General features: G+C 40.0%; 1 protein-coding gene across 1 annotated transcript; it reads right to left on the bottom strand.

The window, feature by feature from the left end:
- Positions 1-7,926: 7,926 nt before the first annotated feature.
- Positions 7,927-11,030, bottom strand: LOC119740485. Its single transcript, XM_038215809.1, has 5 exons — positions 10,936-11,030; positions 10,316-10,536; positions 9,300-9,455; positions 8,881-9,171; positions 7,927-8,192 (listed from the first exon to the last, which is right to left on the bottom strand). Exons 2-5 carry the CDS (start codon positions 10,526-10,528, stop codon positions 8,010-8,012), a joined length of 843 nt encoding a protein of 280 aa, XP_038071737.1. The 5' UTR covers positions 10,529-10,536; positions 10,936-11,030; the 3' UTR covers positions 7,927-8,009.
- Positions 11,031-11,877: the final 847 nt, after the last annotated feature.

Consider the following 11,877-nt stretch of genomic DNA (forward strand, 5'->3'; position numbering starts at 1 on the left):
ACATTGAAAAAAGGATTTTATTTAAACTGAAAATTAAAAACAACATATTTTTGTGTGCTACGAGAATGATTTGTGAAGTCTGAGCTGCTCACAGTCATATTTTTTTTTAAAAGTATGGACTGGTTAGACTAGTATAGACAACTCCGCTTACATGATCACTTTACACACATGAGGCCCCCATTCAATGGTGAAAGCATTTGGTAAGCTGTTGTGCAAAGCTACTGCCCCGGATTATCTGAGCAAGATGCTGGCACGCTAGCACAGTGCTCTCGCCATTGAAGGGGGCCTTCGTGACAGACGTTACTGCGTGCCCGCTGCCCGGAGTGGTCTGCAGCGTCTATTTGTTCCCCATATGGCTGTAGCAAGTAGAACTACACAGCGCTCATAACAATTGAGATTTATTTTTAAGCTGGAGTAGTACGGCAGATAGGTGATGGGATTGTGCCTTTGATGATACAAGCTTGTCATTTCGCACACAGTCAGAGTATGTCATGATGAGAAAGATATTTGGCTATAGGGCCATTGCAGATTTGTCCTTTGAAAAAAATATAGGTCGAATAACAAGCAATGGCAGCCATTTGAAAATTTTGAAAATTGCTGGTTATTCTACTTATATTTTTTCAAAGGACAAATCTGCGATGGCCCTATAGCCAAACATCTTTCTTAAGACATACTCTGACCGTGTACCAAATGCCATGCTTGTATCATCAAATGCACAGTTCCCCCAAATATTTCCCCCATCTGCCCCCCCCCCAAGAGTATATCTTAGAGCAAGCACTGTTGACTCCATGCAGCAACTGTACAGCAGATGGTGCTTTGTAGCCTGCTCACAACAACATGTGCAATATACTTTTTGCACATGTGTGAAATAGCATTGAAGTTTCCATCATAACAATGAGGACGTAGTTATGCATAGTATTAGACCCCTGTCTTTCTGGGAAATGCAGGAGTTTATGTACATGTATTATGGCAGTGAGTTTTAAGAACTTTTCAGGGCTTTGTCATAAACTTAAATTTTAAAAAGAACGTTGATCAGGTTTTAGGTTTTGCCTTGTAGTAAGTGCATTGCACAGTAACGTTTGTGTTTAAAAAGTTAGCGTAATTTTGATATTTCGTAGTACATAAATATGGATAGTCATTAGAACACTATACAAATCCATGAAGGGGTGGGGTTATGCTAATGAAGCAAAACCCACCAAGCCCTGCCCCCTGTATTGATGGGTTGTATTTTTCAAATACAGGGTTACTTTTAAGTATTATTACTGTAATTTATATTAAGTATTGACAAATGAAATCAGCATTAATTATATGTACATGTATAAGCATATTTACTTAATTATATGATTTATGAAGCATTCTTTTTACTGTTTTCTAATGTCGAAAATTTACTTCTTTATTTTGAAAAATAAGTGATTTACTTTTGATTTATTTATCAATTTTCTTTAAAGTGTTCTTGACAAAAATTGAAATTTAAAACAAATAGAAGACTCAGCTGTCTTGCCAGAAGTATGTATGTAGGTCTGCTTAAGTGCCAATTGCCTAGTGGAACACAACGTAAGAATTTCCTGTTTTTAGTTGTAAGTTTTTATTTGTAGTAGAACATACCTAATTAAGTGTAGGCAAGTTATGTGCAATACTATCTGGACTTTCCATCTCCAAACTTACATTTTTGATAACAACTTACAGAAATTATTGTTTTTTAAAGGAAACAGTAAATCAACTTGACAATTTGCCAATCACGTTGACAAAACAATATATTTTTAGCACGAGGATAACAAAAATGTATCATAATGTACAAACAAAGAAGGACCTGTTTGTAATTGTAAATGTAGCGTATGTAAATTATGTAACTGTAAAAACTGTAAATTTAAGTAATTAATTATTTTATTTAGGCCTAGGCTATCAAATTGTAGGTAAGTTTAAAAACTATTGAGATATGTTTTTCCAAGAAAATGATCTTTGGAGAGTAATATTTTTGTAATGTAATGTAAGCTTAATGTAAGCGTAAGTAACTATTGAAGAAATTGGTAAATGAAATGTTTTTTAATCGTATGCCTGTTGGGAATACTTTTAAATGAAATTTTTAGAGGAACATTGGGCAGGGCTGAGCAATTTTGAAGATGTTTTAATACAGAAACAAGTGGACTAAATGTAAAAATTCCACTGACAAGTACGAATGTTGTCTAAGTGAAAATGTATGCAAATACACACAGCTTCATGAAAATAATGCTGTTTTATTTTTAAAATATTAGCAGCTATAACTGGACAATGTGTTTCTTCCTGCAAATACTCAACTATTGGACAAACTTTATAATTAAGAAAAACAGAATTAGTTTTAAAAGTTTAAGTATCTTGTTGAGAGTTACCTTGTCTTAAAAATATGGACAACAAATTTATAATTACGCACAAAGGGTCTGTGAAATTTTTTTCGTTAAATTTGAGTTTGCTTTCTGTTCTTGAAACATTTTGAAGGTGCTACAACTTCCGAGACTTCAAATTTGGCTTTACTGCTCTGCAATTTTTTTAAAGATTGTTATGAAACTCCACAATATCATATCGTGAAAGTCCGCGTGCTTTTTATGCAGGAGTATAAAGTGATTACACCACATCTTCAGGCATGTTAGTTATAATATTTGTTTAGAAATAATTAAGATTTCGGCAGACATTTTGCCAATCCGATCCTTTGCATCAGATTCTTTACATTACAATTAATTAATACAGAAAAGGCGTGGACCGGTTGACCTTGTACCTGAAATGCCAAAATGTTTGTCATTTAAATAAACTCATTATTTTTACAGTAATTATTACACTCTTCTTTTTTTAGTCAACATTATTTGTCATTATTTAGTTTACTTCTTTAATTTAATCATAACTGTAGGTCTTTTGTAAGTGCTGTGATTAAGTTTTAATCGATCAAGTCTTTAAATGTCACATCATTATTTATTGCTTAATTTAACTTTTTTTTGTATTATTATGAGTATATAATTGTACGTTTTTAAAGGTTTTAAGTTGCTTAGTAAGTTTAAGTTTTGAAATTAATTCAACAAAGTAATGTAATCTTAGGCCTTCAGAAGGAAACTCAAGATGATTTTAATGCATGAGCCTTAAAAGCTTCAAATATATCCTAATTAGTGTTCCATTTTATTTCATTTCAAAAGGTTTTTTTGTCATACACAATCAATTTGGAGGTACTGACTTCGGTATTTCTCATTTTAATATTGATTACTTATTGTTTATAATTATAAATATATGTATCTTATAATGTAAGTTAAGTGCAATGTCAACTTTCACCATGTTTTACACTCATTGCTAATAGAACACTCATTGCTTTCAGTAGATTTTCCTGACGCAAAAAAAACCCATGCCAGTTTCATGTACAACACAACAAATAAAAGAGTATTAATGATGAAGTAAAAGAAGACTTATGAGCCTTGTTCATTGCAGATACTTACTGGCAAATGATCCTTAGAATCGTCCTAGCCCTTGAAACAATGTCCGCTTCCCCCCCTTCAGTTTTGAATTTATTATTTGAAGTTCTTAATCGGTATTTATTAATATAGGATTCTCTGTTACTTTAACCTTTGTATCATTGAGATTTCATATTGGGCTGCAATTTCAATTTCGCACCAATAGATTTGGTCCAGTGAAACCACGAATCTAGCGTCTAAGTTCGTCCCTGTTTTTTGAAATTCCTCACGTAGATTTTGGGCCTTGGATTGGAAAGAAACCTCTTTTTTTCGTTAATTTAATGACTCGGTAATTGCATGTATTTCGTTCAGTGGCAAGCTGAGACGTTACGGTCAGAATATTTCCAATCTTTTTGACCTTTTGAGTGACACAGTAGCTTTCTGAAATAACTTCCAGGTAATCATACACTATGGGCCTTATTCACGAGTTGACAATTTTTATCAAGTTCCCTGAATGTATTTCATTAATTGTTAACTGTTGAATGGGATGGGGCCAGACTATTTATGCAGGCACTGTGCAGCCTTATTTTACTGTCATTTTTTTTGTTAAATATGGCTTTAAACACAAATTTAAAATTACTGATTGAGGCAGACTGGAATTGATTATGAATTAAGTTGCTTTTTCTCTCTTCGCAAGTTCAAAAAATTAAGATTTTACCTAACGTTCAATTCAATATGGCCGACTCGTGAATAAGGCCATGAATATTCTTTTGTCGCGTTTCTAAAATTAAGGATGAATGTTGAAACCTGGCATGACGTCATTAGCCCCATTCTTCAATCCATTCCCTCGCCACGCGAGGAATGCATGGTTTGGGGTTAACCTTGGAAGTAGGGATAAGGGAAACATTATCCTATAAATAATTTAATGGGGTTTAGGTGAGGATTGAACCTGGGTTTGGATTGGGATTAACGCTCACCATAGGATCATTTTAATCAAATGGGTTTGGGTAAAGGATTAACCCTATAGGTTGGGGTAAGAGTCACGGTTAATTTTAGTTTCACCTCTAGCGTTATGTTTAGGCCCCAAAAAAGTCTCCGGTTTCTGGTATGGAGCTTGCCCAAAAAGTGGTGCGGCGACGCGGCTTTTCTTTTCTTTTTTACCTGTTTTTTTTGTTGGGCTTCAAATGTCGGCTGATGACTGCAAATGGTGCCCGACTAGCAGTGGCGTAGCCACCGGGGGGGGGCGTGGGGGGCGACCGCCCCCCCCCCTCCCCCCCCCCCCATGAAACCTTGTCGCCCCCCCCCCCCCCCCCCCCCCCCCACTGAGATTTTGAGTTTCTAAAAAAAAAGTTCATTGATCTAAATCTAAATAGTCGCGAATGATCCACATGATGACCACTGAGAAACGACCCTTCGACCGGCGACCGCGGACCAGTAAGCTGACAACCGGCGTGACATAGCGCATAATGATAATCTAAAATGCGTATTAACACCCACTGCACTGCTCGCTCACACCACGGAACACGTATTATAGACAGGTGGTCCGTGGGTCACACAGTTTCAGTCATCGATATCACGCGAATCGGCCAAGCACAAACTTTTTCCTCCATTCATATAAGCTAAATAATAATAATAGACCAATTAAAATTCCTTGAAATCAGTGGCGTAGCCACGGGGGGGTGGGGGGGTGGGGGGTGGGGGGGGTGCGACAGCCCCCCCCCCCTCCATGAAACCTTGTCGCCCCCCCCCCCCCCCCAGTCGCCCGTCGGCCCCCCCCCTGAGATTTTGAGTTCCTAAAAAAATTATCATTGATCTACATGACGCCATGGGCGTCAATCCTGGGGGGACCCCACTTTTTGAAGGGTTGGGGACACAATATCAAATGTCCCCCCCCCCCCCCCCGATTTTTGAACTTGTGTCTCATTTACAGGGCCCTATTATGTACTACAATGTATCTTTTGCTTAGAAAATATTGGTTAAAGTGGTCAGAAATTGCGTCAGATAGCACCGCAGAGCATTTAGAATCCAAAATGTTTCGGGCCCTTAAGCGGGCCCCGAACCCCAAGCCTATATAGCTCTGAATTCTGTTAGCTGATTCAATGACTCCAACCTCGAAAACAATGTTCAAAAAATTGTCTTATGCCTTTAGCTGAGAAAACCTCGAAAATTATGTTTAAATTATTATCTTTTGTGCTAAGATAATTATTGGTTAAAGTGGTAAGAAATTGCCTCAGATCACACCACAGAGCATCGAGAATCCAATTTTTTTCGGGGCCCTTAAGCGGGCCCCGAACCCCACGCCTATAGCTCAGAATACCGATAGCTGATTCAATGACTCCAACTTCGAAAATGATGTTCAAATAATTATCTTTTGCTAAGAAAAAATTAGTTAAAGCATGGAGGAAAGTGGTAAGAAATTGCTTCAGATCACACCCCAGAACATTTAGAATCCAATTTTTTTCGGGGCCCTTAAGCGGGCCCCGAAAAACGCCGTAAGGGCTTCGCGCTTCGCGCTCGCATTAGTTCTGATCAAGGTATGTCCCCCCCCCCCACACTTTTGAGAAGCAATTGACGCCCCTACATGTTGCCCCCCCCCTGAAATGTTCCAGCCCCCCCCCCCCCCCCCCCCCCGCCCCCCACTGAAAAATTCTGCCGACTAGTTAGCATCGGGCTTGGCTACTGATGATTTGCTATATGATTTTGCATTTTGCTGTAGAGAATCGGGTATTAACAGACTTCGGTAACGGCCGAAGTTTGTTAAGGGTTAAGGGAAAGGGACATGTTTAAGGTACAGCTATACTGGTCTGGGTTGGATTTATGGTTAGGTTTAGTGTTAGGCTTAAGTTTTGGTAAGGATTAGGGTTAGGCAGCGGCTTAACTAGCGTTCTCACCGTATGGGGCGAGTGGGGGTAGGGTGGGGGCTTGATCATACAGTGGGCATCCGTAAAATAGAAAAAGAATAAAAATGGGGGGGGGGGGGGAATGGACACCATCCTTCCATGGGGCGGACACTATTAGACAATAGATGATGCTCTCTAACGCAACCCTAACGCAACTTTTTTTTATGGGGGCATTTTCCAAGTTTGACAAAATGTTCTTTGTTTAGAAGCTTGGGCAAAATGGTGGGTTTTTTTCCACCTTGATGTCTGCGCATGCCTGAAAAAAAATTAATTCAAAGGGGAAGGGTCTATTTCAAGTCGGGGTAGGTAATTCCTCTGGTGCAGGTACGGAGCTTACTGTGGAATTTTTACAGGAAAATCGAAAAAGACATTGCCACTAGGGTTGGGGTGGGGGTTGTTATGAAGCTACAGTAAAATGGGACTAAAAATAATAACTGGAACGCCAAAAGTCCTAAATTCATTCTCAAATTGCCTGTGAATACAGCCAGGAGATCTGGGGGGACCTGCATGGTTATGATATAAATGTTCATCTTATGCAAACTGGCGCGCTTACAACATGTCAAGACACATTTAAAGTGTTTATGCTATTCGTTGCTATTTAATACATTTGGGCTTTTGGAAAGTGAGAAAATAACCTTAAAATCGGCATTTTTTATTTCTCAACACAAAATTCCGGGGGGGGGGGGTGATCCAATGGCCTTCTCCCCTAGTAAAAAAAGGTTGGGGATATAACATCCCCATCCCCCTCGAGATTTACGCCCATGTAGAGAAAAATCAATTAGCAAAAAAAAATACAACTGGAGCACACAAACCAAAATCCACAACAAGAGAATTTATGCTGATTTAAAAGTTTATTACATTAAAAGTATTCACATCACATCATATTATGCTTTGTGAGAAAGGTTTGAAGTCATAGTTGTTTCTTATGTGTTTGCTTGCACAGCAGACCAATACATGTAAAGACTGAAATGGATAGACTGAAATGGATAGGCCCAAAAGAACAAACAAAAAAGCATTGTTTGAATCAAACCAAACCATTGTGTGATGCAAACGTGTTTTTTTTTGTGCGACTTCTATTTAACCAAATACTTCATTCTAAACTAGACGTTCATGTGTAGTTGTTTGTGCAAGGTTAGTTTCTAAAAGACTCTTTAGCATATAGAAATTGCGTTAGAGGAAGACCTATAGCTGATCAACACAATCCAAACATAAAACAAATAAACGATAATCGTCCGGATGTGAGATGGGGCTCTTTTGAGTTCCGGTTTCATGCGACTTTTTTATTCATTTCTTTTCCAACTCCAACTAGGCCATGTGCTATTCGAAATGCAGTTATTAAACCCTTCGTTGAGAAATTCTGGGTTTTTTTCTTAGCGGATCTTGTCTCAATATCTGGTCTTATTTAAAATTTAAGTAGGCTAAAATAAAAACCGCCCCCCCCCCAAAAAAAAGTCATATCTATACATGCGACTCAGTGAAGAAGAAATGTCACAGAATAGTACCATAGTACCCTTTAACCAAAACTTAATAAACAAAAACTTATGTCTGTCAAGTGACTGTCTCGTTTTATCTCTTTTCTCCGCGCTTAGACCGTTTCCCGCCCCCATCCCCCACCCCCTAAAAAAAATTGAAGTCCGAAGGACAATGGGGTCAGGGAACCAGACTACCCCGCGCGGTGCCTGACGTCGTGTCTGTTTTATGTTTAAAGGAGTTTCACTTGGTTGGCATTGTACAGGAAATCGCCGACGTAAGTGTCTGCGTCTGCGTCGTACGCTCCTCCCCAGTTGACGACCACAACGTAGATATCTTTGTATTGCATGGGGTCAGTCAAGACGGTGTTGCTAGTCAGCTGTTCGCCATTATGAGCAATGTTGTTCATACCGACCTGCACAAGGAGGAGGACAACAAGAGATTAATCCCTACTGGCAAGAGAGGGCGCTTTTTTATGAGCAATGCTCCTCGGGCTCATTGGAAGCTTGGACACGACCTCTCAAGGAGTTTCCCCAACCTCGTCCCCAGGGTGTCGAGCAGTTCGCGCCCGCTTGCTCTCTCACCCTGGTATTGGATCATTTGCAAGATTTTTGAACGCTTATGCAAATGAGGAATAGTCTGGTGCTTGCCTGTGCGTTACATTTGCATTTGTTTTTGTATGCGGTGTCTGGGGTAAAAACAGAATTCAATTCGTCGCAGCGCGAGCATGGCATGAACTGTTACGATCTTAACGAGACAACATGCAGTATCACATTTCATATTAATATTAACAAATCGGAAAGGAAATAAACATTTTAAAGAAGGCGTGGACGAATGATCGCGAAAACACGTACTGCACGTTGTGAACAAGTACACGATATAAATCCATTACTAGCCAATTGCGGTATCGAATCAGGATACAGGAAGCATGTTTCCTATCCAGGCTTACTATTGGGAAACGAGGTTGGAAATAAAGTAAAGTAATTCAAGACTGAATTTGGATTATGTTCTCCCAACGCGCAGACTGAAAAATGCTGCCAAGCTGCAGTAGCGGCGGTAGAGGGCGGTATAAACAAAGTGAATTTTTCAATGTTTACACTTACGTCACACGGCAATTTGTCGCAGACGTACTGCGCGTAGCTGCTCTCGCCGTCCGCAGACGTGACGGTGGACTCGACCGAGAACACGTGAGTTTCCGCGTTGCTGCACCAGGAGAATTGGATCATGGCCTCCTGCAGATAACCCAGAGAGAAGGACGGAAAGACCGACACGGACTCGGTCAGGGGAATCGGGAGTGCAGGAAGTGACTGGGGATTGAATCCCGGCAAGCTCAGGGTCTTGGGACCCGGAAGGCTCGGGATGTTAGCCTTGATGTGAAGTGCAGCTGGGCTGCCCTGTATATGGAAAAGACATCATTAACAGGAGAACAAAGTAACAAACAAACGAACAACAACAACAACAAACTAAAACAAAGTTAAGGGCAGTTGCAGTCGTCATTGAAGATGTTCGGGTTGATTAATACCTGCTCATAGAACTCTGCATTTAAGCTCAAGGCGATTCCGGAGACAGGGCCAGCCTTAGCAAGGATGATGATGTCAAACTTGTTGGGCCAAGATTCGATAAGGCAACTGGAGGTTGCATAGCCATCGGCATCCTTGTTCGTGCACAACACGCCATCCTGACACACGAAAAAGTTAAAATAAAAAGGGGATTAACATTCAAGATAAATTATTGTGGGTTATTTTTTTTTCGCAGAAAGAGCTCAGTGCCTTGGCGTCGTGGTGGCCGGCCTTTAGCATTGAACTTGTGGCCTGCAGGTAATTCTGCAGGCTGTGGGTTCAAAACCAGCCTGGTGTTATAGTGTGTATGTGTGCCCTTGGGCAAGGCACTTTGTCACTCACTGCTTCTCCCCACCCATGAGTAAATGGGTACCTGTGAGAGCAGAAATGGTATTGTCGTTGATTTTAGCTTCTTGGCGCCGGCCGAAATGGCAGCATCGAGCTGTATAATCCCAAGGGAGCTGAGATTGTCTTCAGAATATTGGACCAATCAGGGCTATTTATGATGTAAAGCGCTTTGATCTTTTATAAGAGATGAGAGCACATCCAGGGAAGGTTTATTGACTCCGTGCATGAACGATAGATGTTATTTTAGGTTCAATTTCTTGAAAAGGAAACGTAAAGGGCCGGCCGCTCATAAATGCCGAAACCGGTTCGTAAGTGACTGCGTCATACACGTACACGCGCACACACCACTGACTACTTGCGCCAATTGGCTAAAATCGCCACTTTGCATTACTTCTGGTTCCAATTTCCAATGCTACTCCGTGTGTAGTGGGCGAGGTTTAAGTTGAAATGACGTCACACCTACGAACCGGATTAGCCCGCCCACAGCACACGTGGGCAACAACACGTGCATGTGCTATCTGCGCGCGTCATATGCGAGTGCGCGCATGTCGGATATAAATCACGGCTGTAATTGGTCAGAATACATCATGGGGCGGAGCCTAGTGGATAGTCAATTGCAAAACAATTTTACCTGGTAGTTAGAGTCGACAACTTCGAAATTCACGACGCCTTTGGTTGGCTCCCAGCCCGGGTTGTTGTTGAGGAGCATGGTGATGTTAACGGCTTTCCCCACGGAGTGGCCGCACAGCTCACCCATAAACCACGTGTCCTCGTCCTGGGCCAGGTTTTCAATCTGGGTAGTACTGTACCGGATAATCGTTGGTACGATGAGCTGCTCGGACATTGTAGTGGCTGGGGGAAAAAAGTTTTCTTTTCTTTTTTCATTCTACACAAATACCAACATGAATTTGAAAATGGAAAAAGGAAAAGCGGGTGTTTTGCATCGGGATTCTTTTTTAAACCACCTTGAGTAAGTTTCTTTTTGATCAAAACCATTTCTGGCAGATTCGAAACCAGCCCCATATTATGCATTCACTTCATTGTTCAGCAAGGATTTAAGACCGATACGATCAATAGGTTTAACAACTTGTTCTGAAGGCAGAACTCGGAAAGTTACAACATACATGCTCTTAAACCTAAAATCTGATTCAAACAAAATATAGCAAGAATCAAATAGCCCAAATGTCATTGCTGCAGTGGTTATTTTTACTGAAATGCTGAAAACACGAAGAAACTAAGAAACATACTTACCTTTCCCGGCCGGATCAGTCTTTCCTAACTTCTGTATCAAGTCGTCCCACTGAAGCAAAATAAACAACAAAGCAACATATTTCAGTGAGAGATTTCACGCCAAAATGATTTATTGTGAATCTGTATTTTTGTCTAGCAATACAGAATTTATTCTATTTTGAATGAGACATCGAACGAAAAAAAATCTGACCACTTTTAACTTGGAATGTGTTTTGTTTCACAAATTTCGAATCATTTTAGCCCGACAATGTGTACACTGGTTCCAGCCCTATCGAATTCGACAATGTAGGGACCGGACACCAGTCTACTCGCAGCAGCAACCCAAAATAAAAGACAACCGTTTTCAGAGATTCGCAAACGCCTAAATTACTAGACGAGTTGGTTTTATTTTCTTCAAGGGCTCCTTTGGAAAGCAGGGTTTTTTTTAACTGAAATGGACTACCCTCGTTAAAGATTACAATTTAAAAAATGATAAAAATAAAAGAAATGAATCACATCAGTTGAAAATTCATCAGAAGAAAAACAATCTAAAAAGTAATTTGATTTCATGCTACTTGCTCTTGAGTAAAACGCGAACTGTAACTGGCGCAAAGGCATTTGAAATTTAATTCCAGAGGACTGCTTACTTGCTAGAAATTAAGTTGTTATAGAAATTAACTGCTTTCGGTGATCTGAATTTTCAATTATCATCAGTGAAACTTCTTGCATTGTGTCCATTGGCGTAAATCTGTGCCAGCGAGTGGGGGAATGGGGATGACCTAAATATTGTATTACATGGGCCCTTCATATTTTTGCTGCAGTTTGGAGTTTTCTAGGTTTTTTTTTAACGATCATCATGTTTTATTTCATAAGTTTTAAAATATAAGCTGTGTACACATCTTGATCAAAATAAGAAAGTTCGACAAATTGATTACATGCAAATCGGCATACGTTACACTAAAC

Source organism: Patiria miniata, unplaced genomic scaffold, assembly GCF_015706575.1.
Source record: "Patiria miniata isolate m_02_andy unplaced genomic scaffold, ASM1570657v1 HiC_scaffold_5, whole genome shotgun sequence".
Classification (NCBI taxonomy): domain Eukaryota; kingdom Metazoa; phylum Echinodermata; class Asteroidea; order Valvatida; family Asterinidae; genus Patiria; species Patiria miniata.

Coding starts and splice junctions, on each gene's coding strand:
- LOC119740485 (XM_038215809.1), bottom strand. CDS start 10,528: ATGTCCGAGCAGCTCATCGTACCAACGATTATCCGGTACAGTACTACC. Junction 9,456..10,315: donor TTGTCGACTCTAACTACCAG/GTAAAATTGTTT, acceptor TTCGTGTGTCAG/GATGGCGTGTTGTGCACGAA. Junction 9,172..9,299: donor ATGCAGAGTTCTATGAGCAG/GTATTAATCAAC, acceptor TTCCATATACAG/GGCAGCCCAGCTGCACTTCA.